The sequence below is a fragment of the Sturnus vulgaris genome, chromosome 10 (assembly GCF_052056855.1).
Source record: "Sturnus vulgaris isolate bStuVul1 chromosome 10, bStuVul1.hap1, whole genome shotgun sequence".
Taxonomy (NCBI): Eukaryota; Metazoa; Chordata; class Aves; order Passeriformes; family Sturnidae; genus Sturnus; species Sturnus vulgaris.
Window position 1 is genome coordinate 4,718,362 of NC_142252.1, and position 14,063 is coordinate 4,732,424.

The 14,063-nt window shown below is 49.8% G+C and overlaps 1 protein-coding gene across 1 annotated transcript; it reads left to right on the forward strand.

Annotated features, from left to right (window-relative positions):
* The first annotated feature begins 3,996 nt into the window (after positions 1 to 3,996).
* On the forward strand, positions 3,997 to 13,647 carry SENP2 (SUMO specific peptidase 2). The gene is made up of 17 exons (XM_014870432.2): positions 3,997 to 4,147; positions 5,302 to 5,357; positions 5,992 to 6,122; positions 6,351 to 6,417; positions 7,101 to 7,179; positions 7,797 to 7,926; positions 8,044 to 8,147; positions 8,531 to 8,619; positions 9,252 to 9,309; positions 10,324 to 10,387; positions 10,750 to 10,893; positions 11,048 to 11,179; positions 11,533 to 11,736; positions 11,843 to 11,922; positions 12,551 to 12,635; positions 12,884 to 12,979; positions 13,430 to 13,647. Exons 1-17 carry the CDS (start codon positions 4,026 to 4,028, stop codon positions 13,505 to 13,507), a joined length of 1,719 nt encoding a protein of 572 aa, XP_014725918.2. The 5' UTR covers positions 3,997 to 4,025; the 3' UTR covers positions 13,508 to 13,647.
* Positions 13,648 to 14,063: the final 416 nt, after the last annotated feature.

The window sequence follows — 14,063 nt, forward strand, 5'->3', positions numbered from 1 at the left end:
GTCAAAAGGGACCTTAAAGCCCACTCAGCTTCACCCCTTGCCACGGGCAGGGACACCTTCCACTCTCCCAGGTTGCTCCAAGCCCTGTCCAACCTGGCCTTGGACACTCCCAGTGATGGGACAGCCACAAATTCCCCAGGCAACCTATTACTTATCCCAAAGTGCAGCCCATGCTCAGGCACGAATGGAGCTGCCTGCTCCAAAATTTCACCCCAGTCCCCCTCCTGCAGCCCAAGCTTTCCCAGAGTTCCCCATGGCTGTGGGGATGCTCCATGGGGTACAGGTGTAGGATTATGGCTGGTATGATTGAGGGTTTGCATCTGAGCACATCATATCGTTCCTGCAAGCAGTTCCTTGTGCTCCTCCTCTCTTTCCTCTGCTCATCACCAGCAGCAGTCCAGGACTTTCCAACTCATGTCCAGCTAATGGCTGGGACATGGATGCAGCCTTCAGGAGCTGGTTTTGTCCCAGTAAACATTGGCTTTAATGTGGATGGTTTCAGCATTCTCTGAACACTGCCAGGGCTGATTTGAGTGTGCAGCCCTTTCCCAGAAGCCAGCACCGTCCCTTTCCAGGGCTTTTCCAAGTGGCTTCCATCTTGGCAATTCCCATCTGAAGTCACTGGAGAGGCCATCCCAAGGGAGATAAGCACTACACACTGCCCAGGGACCAGAGGGTCCAGCAGCTGCTGCTGAAACAGAGTGGTGGGTCTGGAAGGAATGGTCAGGGATAATCCTTTGCTCACAGTGTAGACGGTCAGGGATAAACTCCCTGGAGTGTGGGGTTCAGGTTCACCCCCTGGTGTCAGGAGGGCCATTGCTGTCACCCACCCCAGACACTGGGCAAGCTGGAGGACTCTGCCTTCACACCAGGAGAATTCCCAAGGGCTCCCAAGTTCAGAGTGGAGATACCTTTGAAGACCTCTGGCTGCTCATCCTGGGCATCTTCTGCCCACCATGTGCTCAGCTCCTGGCTGTGAGAGCCTGGGAGTGGGAGGTGGGGAAATACTAGGGCAGGTGGAACTTCCCATCCTGTCCTCAGAACGGGGCTGGGAGACCTGTCCAGCTGCTTCAGCTGCCCTCTGTCCTGCCTTGCCTTTCCTTACTTGCCTTTCCATTCCCCCCCATCCCTAACTTTTCTTTCCCTTGGTTTCCACTCTTACCTTGCCATGCCTTCCTATCCTTTCCCATTCCCTTGTCTTCCTTTATCATGCCTTCATTTCCCACCCCTTGCTTTGCCTTCCCATAACTTCCTTTTCCTCTTCTTTACCTTCCTTTTCCTTTCCCTTCCCCTTCCTCCCCCTCCATCCAGGTTAACCACCTGCCCTACAGGCACAGCTGTTCCACCTGGCATCCTGCACTCGTGTAAAATAAAGGGATTTAAATTACAGATTAAGCCTATTTGGCTTTATATCACTAAAATCATGTGTGTGCCTAGAATCATCATCATTTCCCAAATTAACTACTCAGTGGAATTACTTTGTTATCCCAATAATTTTTAACACCAGCTATTGGAACCCCACTGCTTTCACAGGGAAGCTGCACTTAAAGGTAGAGACGCTTTGAGCAATACATAAATAATGAGCCATAATTAATACTTATTTATGAAAATTCTCTGCTCTCCCTCTGCAGTCAGAGATGGGACAGATGTGATCCAGGTGTGTTTAGCCAGGAACTGGATTTTGGTTTGCGTGCATCAAATATCATCACTTTGAGTCACAACACGTCAGTGCTCTGAGCAAGATGCTCAGGAGCAGAATAAGGATGAAGTCATGGAGGGAACCAGAAGCTGCAAAAATGCAGGGATTGGGAAACGCAGCCGACGTCAAACTGCCCTGGGAAGGAGCAGGAGTTACAACACAGACACTCGTTGTTATGATTTTGGAAAAAAAAAAAAAAAGAAAAAAGGGAAATTTTTGCTGCTTGGAAAGCAATACAAGAAGAACGTTTGCTCAGTCTGGGGGCATTATTTTAATTAAAGTTTGATTTATTCATGTATTTGGTTACTGATGTTTCAGAGATCGTGGTAGTCTGCATATAACACTGTGAAAAAGGGAACCAGCTCACATAATTCCCTGTTAGTTATCCTTTGTCTGGGATAAACCCTTCCAGCTTCACAGGTTACAGGGACTTGGATGTGCAGTGATCACTCCCACCCCACAGACACAGTCAGGCAGGTCCCCGTCTCACGAAAACCCAGTCACAGGCGTTCAAAATCATTTGACAGCCCTGAAATCCTTCCCCTGTGCGGGGAGGATGAGGAAGGGATTGACAGGCAGGTCCTGCGTGGGGCTGCCGTGCCCTCTGCTGGGCTCTGCATCCCAGTTCAGGCTCCTTCCTTGAGGCCTGAAGCCTGGAAATTAAACTCCTGACATAACCAGGAAGGTTTTAATTAAAACAGACCCCACCACCCCTTAGATTCCCTGCGGGACCTCCTGGAAAAGCTGCCCCAAAGCTCTTTTTTAATCTGCCCATTTTTTTCCCTGCTTTCCTTTAAAAATCCTTTTTGCATCTGAGTAAGATGCTGGAGCCAGCTTGGAGCAAGGAGCTGGGTAGCAACAGGAAAAGCATTTAAAAAACATTTTGTCACCGAAATTCGGGAATAAAACTCCTAAACAGTAGGAGTTTTAAAAATTCCTAAAACTCCAATGGAGTATTAAGGAGCAGACATTACTTTATTCCGGTGCTGGATGCTCGAGGGATAACTCTGCCTTTAGGTGCACGCCTGGCTCAATTATCTACACGTATTCATTAGCCAGGAGATACCAATTTATCAGGAAAATTTTTACATGTTCCTGTAAATCTGGTACTTCAGGCGGCCACAGTGCCCCTGAATGGGGTTGGGCTCCTTGAGTTGTTCCCGAGCTCCCAAAAAAGTTCCTTCTCGGTGATGGGCAAGGCATTTACCGGCCGGCCCGGCGCGGGGAGCGGGGCCATTCCCGGGGCTCCGGGCGCGGGCACCGGGCGAGCCCCGCGGTACCGCCCGCGCCTCGCGATGGAACCCTCGGCTCGAGCCCCGCGTCGCGTCCGGACGCGGTTCGGTCGCGGTTGCGTTCGATCGCGGTTCGGTCGCGGTTGAGCTCGGACGCGGTTGGGTTCAGTCGCGGTTCGGTCGCGGTTGCGCTCGGACGCGGTTCAGTCGCGGTCGCGGTTCAGTCGCGGTTCGGTCGCGACAGCAGCAAGCGATAGCGATGCCGAGGAAAAGAAAGCAACGCCGTGAGCCCAGCGCGGCTCGGTGAGCGCCGGGGAGGGGATCCCGCCCCGGGGACACGGAGAGGGAGGGAGGGACGGGGGACACAGGGGCCAGTCCCTGCTTTTACTGGGATGCCGGGGGTTCTGCCCCCCGGAGTCCTGGGAAAGCAGCAGAGTATCGGGAAATGCCCAGCCAGTCCCAGCGCCCGCAGGGACCCCCCGGAGAGCTCCCCACGCCAGGTCCCCACCAAAGCCCGACCGAGTCTTGGAGCGGGGAAAGCTCCTGACCCTCCACGGGGACAAAGGGCCTGACTCCTGGAGTAGGGAAAGCTCCTGAACCTCCAAGGGGACAAAGCTCCTGAATCCGGGAGCGGGGAAAGCTCCTGATTTTAGGAGAGGGCAGAGCTCATGGCGCAGCCGTGGTAGCGCTGTTAGGGCCAGCTGGGGTGAGTCGGGGGGGAGAAGAAACGGGACGGGACAGGAGCAGAATGGGCAGAAATAACCCAAATTTCGGCCGGGGATTGTTGCGTAGCGCACGCGCGCATGGTTCCATCCCGCGGGGCGCGCTCAGGGAACGGGCGCGAGAGGGGCGGGGCCAGGTGAGGGACACGGGGGCGGGGCCTATGGGGCGGCGGGCGGGGCTTGGGTGGTTGTGGGTGGGGCGTTCGGAGGCGGGGCCTGTGGCGCTGTGGGCGGGGTCAGCACGGCTGTGGGCGGGGCGCTTTGAGGGGGAGTATGCTGCTGTGGGCGGGGCCATCATGGCGGTGGGCGGGGCGTGGCCGCCGTTGGCGGCGGGGCGGGGGCGGGGCCTGGCGCCGGAAGTGCGCGCGGTCCATGTACCAATGGCTGCTCGCGGTCCTCCGCGCCCTCCGCGACGCCGCCCGCCAGGCCCCGGCTCCGGCTCCGGCCCTCACCCTCAGCCCGGAGCCGCCGTCCCGAAAGAAGCCGAACCCCAGGTCAGGCCTTCCCGCCGCGCCTCCGCTCCGCCGCTCGGCCCGGCCGGTGTCCGCACGGCCCCGGGCTCTCCGTGTGGGTGTCGGCAATTCCTGATAAATCCCAGGTGTTCCCCATGAGCGTGTCCGCACACCCAGGTGTGGTTGTGGGTCCCACATACTCCTGATAAATCCCTGCTGCTGAGGTGATTGCAGGTCTCAGGTGTTCCTAGCAAACCCATGGGCCCTTCATTCCCACCTGCATGGTGTGGGCTTGGAAAGGAGAAAAGGGAGGGAGCTTTAGGGCAGAGTGTTGGAGGGGCAGACAAAGGTACACACACCTCTGTGCTTATGTTGGCTGGAGGGACCTCATGGAATGTGAATAAAAGAAGGACGCTTTTCCAGGCATTAACCATTTTGCTCCCGACGAGGCTGGCCGAACCATCTCTGAGCCTGCTGCTTGCAATGTATGGATCACAGCCTGTGCTCTGTGGCTGCTCCCTCCGGGACAAACTTGCTTAGTGTCCCATTCCAGAGTGAAAGAGACAAGGGAGTGTCTCTGAAAGAGCCGCGTGTCGCACGAGTAGTTTTCACCGAGGAGCAGCTCAAAAGGAATTAGCTCCTGGGGGGATAAAAAATAAAAATAGGAACGCTCTTTGTGCTCTGTTCCTAAAGGAGACGTTTTTACCGGACTTAATGATGGTATCAACGGATAAAAATCCGTGTATTTAGGCTTCTGAGAAAGGGTGAGGCTGGTAATTGTTTCAAGGATTTGTTCCCGAGCGCTGACTCAGCAGGAAGTTACTGGAGTGGATGTAAGCAGGACTGGCTTTCCCACCTTTCCTTTCCTTTCCTGTTCTGCTTAAACTTTCCTTTGCGACTCAGTGTAGTGACATGAAATGGGAGGGCTTAGTGACCTGTGGAGTGCTTCTTTCCTGGAGGAATGAGGAAAGCATTATGTATTAAGGCATTTTTTGGTGCTAGGAACAAAGATAAAACACGTGGAAGCATTAAGAGAAGGAGAAAATGAGGCCTGACCTGCTTTAGTGGGATGATCAACTCTCTGGGAGATGATCCTGGGGAAATAGGAAAGCCACCTTTGGAAGTTTGGGCCCTGTGAAGCCTGCTGGGAACTGAATTGTGGTTGCAAAACATTGTTCTGTCTGCTCTCCCTTCAGTGTTCTGTCACCTGTGGAAGATCCTGAGGAGATTCCCGCAAAGAGACTGAAAACAGGTACTGCCCCTCACAGAGAGGTTTAATATTTGATTTTCCTTGGTTTTGGGGGTCTCTGGATTTGGTACTTCAGAATTGCTGCTGAAACTGAGGATTTTTGAGCTCTTCTTGTGGCTGGAGGGGATCTCTTAGCGCCTGGGCCTGTTGATGATGTGTCCCAGTGTCCATGGATATGGCACTTGGGTACATGGGTCAATGGCAGTGCTATGGGAACACTTGGCCTTGATAGCCTCATAGGGTTTTCCCAACCTTAGTGATTCTGTGGTTTTCAAACTAAGTGGAGGATTGGAGATCCTGGTCAGATGAGGGCAGGAAGAGAATCAGGGAACAACTTTTTCCATCCTGGGAGGGCCATGTATTTACACCAAGGATAAATCCTGGCTGGGGCAGGGCATGGGATGTCCTGAGTCTCTTTGGTACTGAGCCCTCCAGGGGCTGTTGCTGTTCCATGGGGGATGTGGAGCTCCCCAATTCCTACTTGGGAACAAGATCCCCATTGATGGGCTGTTGCAGTATTGTTGAAATGAGTTATCTGCTCCACCTGGGATCGAGGAGCTGGGCTTTGGTCTAAGCAGAAATCCCAACCCCTGTTTCCAGTCCCATTCTTTATGGTCTGATGATGTGGTTTTTCCAGAATGTGTCTCTGGGGCTAACAAGGAGCCTGAAGAGGTTTCTGGGGCTGCCAAGTTGCCACTTAAGGCAGCAAGTAGAAGCCAGGAGACTAAAGAGAGAGGTGACTTCTCCTTCTCTGATTCTGAAGATGAGGTGAGCAAGGATGTTGAGGGGAGCTCGGGGATCAGCTCCCACAATCCCTGCCTGTGTGAGAGCCTGTGTTACCAAAGTGGTGCCATCAGTGCCCCTGCCTTCTGCTGCAACCCAAGCAAAACCATGGGCCCTGAGTCAGAGCACAGCTGGCTCAATTTCAGGAAGGGGTTGTGTTTGCTTGGATTCACATTCAGGTTATGCTCACTCTGGTACTTGTTGTTATTTCAGGTTGTGCTCATTTCTTCTGACTCTTCATTTGTAGCATCTGCAGAGGATGAGGACACAACAGAACCTGGTAGGGATGACAGCAAATCCTTCATTCATTCCTTTCTCCTGCTGCTCTGAGTCTGGGCAGCTCTGCCCAGCCTGGGGGCTGGCTGCTGAAGGCAAAATATCTGGGTAGCACCCAAGAATAGTGGAGGGTGAGCTCTGTTTCTTTCCTGCATCCTGGTATTGCTTCTGGATTAGAGCCAGGGCTGGGAACAGGCTCTCCAGGGAATGGGCACAGCCCCAAGGCTGCCAGAGCTCCAGGAGCACTTGGATAACACTCTCAGGGATGCACAGGGTGGGATTGTTGGGGTGTCTGTGCAGGGCCAGGGGTTGGACTGGATGATCCTGTGGGTCCCTTCTAACTCAATATATCCTATGGTTTATCCCAGGATGCCCGTGTGGTTGTCATCTCAGATATTAACTGCCTTGGATGCAGTTCTAGTGTGTCCCAGTGCTTTCCCTTGCCAGAAAGAAATTGTTATAAATGCTGATTTTAGGTACTAGAGCCTCAGGACCCTTTTGTATTAGGCTTAGGCTGGCAACATTGTGTAGTTGCCAATATGAAAATATCCTGAAGCAACATAACACAAGTAATATTAGGACGTGAGGCATAAAATGAAAGTAATTGATCTTTGGTGAATCTCTTCAAACTCATAAAACTCACATTTTTTTGACCAGTTGCTGATAGCTTGTGTTCTTCTCTTACAGACAAAATGCCTTGTGATACCAACCCATGCCTGACTGAGGAAGCACCACCCTCTCTTTTCAAGAGAGCTCCATATCTGAGGTGAAAATCCTTCTGTTTTCTTTCACTTCTGCTTTGCAGAGTATCTTGCCTTTCACTTTCATCCTTGAGCTTCCTGAGCTTGCCCAACATGTGTGTGTGTGTCCACAGAGCAGCATTTCTCCAGGTGTTCTGGGACTCCTCTTGCCTGCCATACTGAGAGAGGTCTCAGAGCTGTGCTCTTGCCTTTGACCTATTTCAAACTTTCTCTTTAAATCCACATAGTTTATAGACTCAGGAGATCAGAGAAAGATTAGCAAGTATACAACACTCTCACCTCCTGTGGTAGGAGGAAGTGGTGAACTTAGGAGGAGGCTGAGACTAGGAATGCAAAAACCCTCAACCACAAAAAAAAAAAAAAAGAAAATCTCAAAAAAAAAAAAAAAACCCAGAGAATTTCTATTGGGAAACACTTTTTTTTTTTTTTTTTTTTTTTTTTTCTCTCTGAGGGTGTTCAGCTCCTGCCACAGGTCACCTAGAGGGGTTGTGGAGTCTGACCATGGAGATGTTAGCCTGCTGTGCCTCCTTGAATCAGGAGGTGTTAATTAAAAACCTAACTATTACATCAGGAGTTTTGAATGTTCTCTTAATCCTGTTTGTTGTGCCTTTGATGTTTTCAGCCTGAGCAAGAATAACTACATCCCAGCTGCTCTGGAGAGCCCTGTCACACCCAGGCCCCCCATTAAGGAGCCAGGTCCCAGCTCTCCAGGAGTCAGTGGCACCAGGAGGCCTCTGTGTGCTGCTGAAGAGGTAAATTGGGGAGAAGGGAATTATTTTGGGGGGAAACAGCAGTGGAGTTCCTGTACAGTTAGGCTGAGACAAAAGGAATGCCTTCTAAAGTCTCTTTTTTTCCTTCCCTTTTGCAAGGATGTTCAGCAGGCAGAAAACAAGAAATACAAAGAGCTCTTGAGTCTGTTCAAGGAAAAATATGCTGGAAAACTGACCTCTCCACGGCTATCAAGACTCAACAAGTAATTATGAGCAAAATAACACTTAACTTTCTGGTAGTGAGTTTGTTGTATGTGGAAGGGGAGGAGAATTGATCTTTCCTAGTCTCAGGGTTCTGGGCAGAATCAAATGTGATGATTGAGTTTCTTTTGGAATAGTAGAGACAGAAAATATGACTCTTTTAAGTTCATTGTGCCTGAGTTGAAGGTGGCCAAACTTCTGGATGTAAAGTCCTCAGAATGCCCTTTGCACCTGGTCATGGAACCACTGACAGCATGGTTCTGCCTAATTTTACTTTATATATTTATTGCTTTCATTTAGCTAGTTTTGTACAAATAGCTGTGTCCTCTGCACTGGTAATAAATCACCTGTAAAAACTCTGTCCTTTTCTTCTGCTACACCAAAGAGTTCCAACCAAGGAACCAAGGATGACTGGGAGTCCCCTGAAAGAGCAGAAATCCAGAGGTGCCTCTCCACCCGTGCCACAAAGGACCAGTGAGTATCCCCAGGACCCAGGTCTGCTCCACTCTGTAGGAAGAAGCCCAATCCTTCAAACAGGGCATTTCCTCAAACTAGTTATTGGCTAAAGTGGGTTTGTGAGGCTTTTACTGAAGGGGAAGAATTGGTTTAAAATGGTGTTGGAGAGCTGTGACTGTGGCTGTGCAGTTTGTAGCTCGGATGTGTCCCCACTGCACAGGAGAAGGTTGTAGTACCTGTTTTACCTGTTTGTTTTTCTTTTTGTACCAGAGGAGGGGGATATTTGACTCTGCACCCTCAGAGCTGCACTTTAATCACTTTTTAATGCTAGACAGGACTATTTCCATAAAAGCAGAGCTTCCAAACCAAGTAGACTAATTACATATATGTTTAGTATTGTCCCAGTTTTTTTTTTCCCCTTGTTCATTACTTAAATACTTCTTCATCACTAGCTCTTTTAGAAAACCTTGGACTTTGTGACATGATCATATTGGGATTGAAATTATTTCTGAGCAGATGCCAGAGTTTGAACTTCTAAGTTGAAAATACTAATGAAATGTCTGTGATGTCACCCAGAAACTGAGAGCTCTGTGCAGCTGCTGGAATGGGAAGTGACCTCCTTATTCTCATATTGCTGCTTTTCCCTGCAGGCATCAAACATGGGGATGTTTTCAGCCCCCAGCTGCCTCAGAGAGGTGTCATGATCAGGTAAGAGTCTCTTTTAACCATGGCTCTTGTTTCTTTTGGCTCTTTCAGCCTCCAGAAGACCAATTCTGTTCAGTGTCTCAGTGCTGGGGGAGAGGAGCAGCTGGTTTGAGGAGTTGCTCACATCCAGTTGTCCCTCAAATCCAGCTCCCCTCTCACAGCTGGGCAGCTGTGGGATGTGCTGGGTGTTTTTTGGGGAAGGAAGTATGGGTGACAGTGGTGGCCACACCAAATTGTCCTTGGGTTTCCAAAATCCGTTTTTGCTCCTGAGTGTCTTTGTGCCACACCATTAATGAGCTGACTCTGCATTTCCTGTGGATCCTGAGCAGAAGGAGTAGGGAATTTGTAAAGCCTGGGGGGACTGAGGCAGGTTTTGAGGCCTGCAGGATGCCTTGGGTTGGAATAGGAGACCAAAAAGGAAACATTGCCATCCCTCATCAGGGGCCAGGGGACTCTGGGTGGCAGGATGGGAGTGCAGGAGGCTCCTTGTGGAGGGAAAGGGGCTTTTGGCTGCAGCTCCAAGGAGGGATTTTGGTGTGACAGACATCTAAGGGAGGAGTGCAGATGGGGGCAGAGAGAGGTTTGGTTTGGTGGTTTGTTTTGTCCCTGTTCTTTCCCCCTTAGACACGAGCACTGTATTGAGCTGTGCATTTATCCTGAGTTAAATTGTCACTGTCCCCTAAGCTCAAGAGAGCAGAGGAAATAACTGGTGGAGTGGCATTTGTCACCAGGAGATCACAAAGCAGTTGATAGAAGAAGTGCTGGTTGCTTCCCTGTTTTAAAGATTAAAACTGAGAAAGAAAAGGAGTTTGGTGTCTGATGGTAGAAGAAAGCCTGCAAAGCTTCCAGCTCTTCATCTATCCCAATCTGGCTGCTCCAAAAGGAATGGGGAAGGAAACTGGGATGTTATGTGTCAGAATTGGCCTTGAAAAAGCTTTTCTTATGCAGAAGGTGAATTTTGGGGAATTTCATGGGGCAGTGTGGATATCCAGCTCACTTCTCTTTCTCTCCTGGCAGCTACTACACACCACCAGAAGACTCCCATGGAGAGGGAAGACAAGAGAAACGAGCTGCTTCAGTGGTAAGCTTGAGTTAGTCAGTACTTCACTTTGTTATATAATATAATATAATATAACTCATCTCTGCTCAGGATTGAGATCCAAATTTAAAATTTGAAGTGTGCAAATCAGAAACACTTACCTTGATCTCAGCTTGATACCTGCATATGGAGGCTTTGCTGGGGTCCAGGTGGTTAATCCAAGCCCAAGGGAAGTCCTGCCTGTCTGGGCACACCTGGAATGCAGTCACCAATCAAACGTGGCTTTGGGATTTGCTGCTGGGATGTGTTTACACAACCCTTCCCAGTTTCTTGCAGGATTCTCTGCCCTGTCCCCCCAGCAAACTCCTTGTGCTTCTCTGACTTCTTTTTCTTGTGCCTGGCAGGGCCAGCGTGAAGCTGAAGTCCCCCGAGGAAAGCTATTCGAGTTCCATGTGACACCTGTCCTGTCCAAAGACCTCTTTTTTGTGGACAGCGAGCCACTGCTGTGCCCAGAAAAGCCAGCAAATGATCTGGCTCCACTGACAGAGGTACCTGTGCTCAGCAGCAAGCTGTGGCTGGCTTAGCAAAGGCCTGCAAGGCTCCTTGCTCTGGCACTGGAGCTGCACTTGGAGGCCTTCTGGGGGGCTGGTGTGCTCCATGTGCTGCTCCATGAGCCCTTCCCCATTGAATCTTTTGTTCCAGGCCATGGAACGTGAGGTCTCTGCTGCCTTTGACAGTGGTGAGCCTGAGGACATCCTGAGCAAGGCCTTCAAGCTCACTGTCACCCGTGAGGACATCAGCACCCTGCAGCCCCCGGGCTGGCTCAACGACAAGGTATGGGATCCTGCACTTGCTGGGAAATCCCCCCTCCCTGGGCACAGGAGTCTTCCAGGAGCTCCACTGCAGAGCCCAGAAATAGCTGTACACTCCTTATTTTGGGTACTGTGTGGGCTGGTGTTTCTGGAAGCTTTCACTTGGATGATGCAGCTCCCAGGAGTCAGTCTGGGTTATTGGAGTGGGTGTGGGGGCTTTAACCAGCAGCACAAGTCTCCCCCAGTGTAAAATTCTGGGAGCAAGAGCTGCCAAGCTGGAGCTTTCTCAGCTCGAGGGTGGCCAGCAAAGACATGTTACTGTCTTTTTAATTTAGTGTCTTATTTCACATCTCTCTTCCCCTCTCTCTGCTCCAGATCATTAATTTCTACATGAGTCTTCTGGTGGAAAGAAGCAAGAAGGAAGGATATCCATCAGTCTATGCTTTTAATACCTTCTTTTATTCCAAGCTGAGCTCTACAAGCCACAAGGGAGTAAAGAAATGGACCAAAGGTGTGGATATCTTTGAGCATGATGTCATCTTGGTGCCTATTCACCTTAGAATTCACTGGACGCTGCTGGTGAGTCAGACTGGCTTTTTATTTAGGGGATGGAGAGAACAAAACTAGCAGGCAAAGTCCTGGAGTGTTCGGGGTGTGCTTTGTCTAAGTCACCTTTTAACCCCAGGTCGTTGACCTCCGAGAGAAAACCATCAAATACTTTGACTCCTTGGGAGAGAGAGGAGACCACATTTGCAAAACTGTCTTGTGAGTAGCTGCTTTTTTATCCCTTTTGGTTGTTTTTGGGGCCTTGTCCTCTCCCCAGTGAAGTGTTTCTGCCCTGCCCCATGGTGCTCCTCGTTTGTACCTCTTCTGTCTGCTCAGTATTTTGAATCCCCTGGAGTGTCAGAGGTGCAAGTTTTCACATGTGCTGCACATCCTGATGTGTCTTTGTCAGTAAAAACCCTTCATCCAGCAGCTTTATAGGATGAGAGCAGCCCCACAGAGACAAACCCCAGAATCACTGGGATTGGAGAAGCCCTCCAGGGTCATTGAGTCCAACCCAGACTGATCCTTACCTTGTCACCAGCCCAGATCCCTTTGGAGAGCTTTCCTGCCCTCACACTCCCAACCCAGGTGTCACATACAAAAGCACTGAGCACTGTGCCTCATCTCCTTGTCCAGGTCATGGATAAAGATATTATACAGGACTGGGCTCCTCACTGTGTCTCTAAGATTGGGATTTATCCTCCACATTCCAAAAATCCACTGCTGTGAGGATCCTCTAGCATTTCACTGTGATTTATCTTCCTGTCACCTTTCAACAGCTTTTGTTTTTGTTGTTGTTGCCCTAAATTAGGGAGATGAAAAGTGATTTTTGTGTTCTTTTCCACAGAAAATACCTGGAAGAGGAAAGCAGGGAAAAAAGAAACATTGAATTGACTGCATCTGAGTGGACCCTTCACAGCATGGGCACGGAGGTATGGCAGCAATGCCTGGATTTGAAATGGGAGCTAGAATTCCTCCTGACAGAGGGTTTAACACCTTCCAGGCAAGCAGAGGAGGGAGATGATGTGCAGTTAACTGGGACTGTTCCTTGGATTTGGGAGCAGTAAATGGATTATGGAAATAAGTTTTCAGGAGTAGGTGTGGGTGATGTGTGCTAGAACCAAATTACTGTTCTTTCAAGAGGGATAAAAATTCTCCCTGTTTTTGTTGTATTCCTCAGGAAATCCCTCAACAAAACAATGGAAGTGACTGTGGAGTTTTTACTTGCAAATTTGCCGATTTCATCTCCAGAGACAAACCCATCACCTTCACTGCGGTGAGAGCTCCACACCCATGGGAGTGCCAGGGGAGCTGGGGCAGGGGCTCAGGGTTTGTTCCTCGTGTCTGGTGTCTGTTTCTCGGGCAAGATCATGGAATTGGGGAATGCCAGGGTGGTTTGGGTTGGAATGGGCCGTAAAGATCATTGCATTCCAACTCCAGGATGCTGCAGCCAGTGGTTTGGTATTGGCCTTTGTGAAATAGGTTTCCCCCTTGGACAAGCTCAGATCCTGGTTATTTTCTGATCTGTAATAAATATCCTTATAAAGAAATGTGGTTTTGTTGGGTGGTTGTGTCACCCTCATGTGAAATCCACCTTGGACCTAAATGGCAGGTGCTCAAAAGCAGCTTCCCATTCAGCAATTCCCTGGGTGTTAATTGAGATTTCCCCCTCCCTCTCTCTCTTCCCTGGCTTCCTTTGTGATGGATTTTTCCTGTTTCTTTTCAGGAGCACATGCCTTATTTCCGCAGGAAGATGGTGTGGGAGATAATCCATAAGCAGCTGCTGGGAGACATGCACTGTTAGAAAAACACTGTTCTGTTAAAGAGTAGTATTTATTTCTTATTGTTTAGCTGAGATAAGATAAATATTAACTTATGTAAGAGCCTTATTGTATGAGAACATTACTTGTTAAGAGAGTAATTTATTTTTTAATTCAAAATTGATATGCTGTGTCTGTGTGGTTTTTAATTTGCTCCCCCTCTGAAGAAGAACAGGGGCTGTCTCCTCTCATGTTGGCTGTTGCAGGGACAGCACTGTGCTGCTCCTGACCTAAAGACCCATAAGATCCCAGCAGAGCTGCTTTTTCTTTGCTTTCACTGATGAGTTCAATCTCCCCCAACCTCGGGGCAGACTCTCCAAAGGCCCAACAGTTCCCAAGACACTCGTATTTTATCCTTACAAATAATTAATCAGGGATCTTTTTAATCTAATTAATCTTCCCTGAGGATGCAGCAGCTGGGAATGTTTTTGGTGTAATTTTCCCCCTTCAGTTCTCCCTGTTTGGGGTTGCAGTTTTGGCTGGCCTAGGTGCCACCAGAGCCACTTTGTCGTGCTGGAAGGGTGGGAGGGAAGAGCCCGG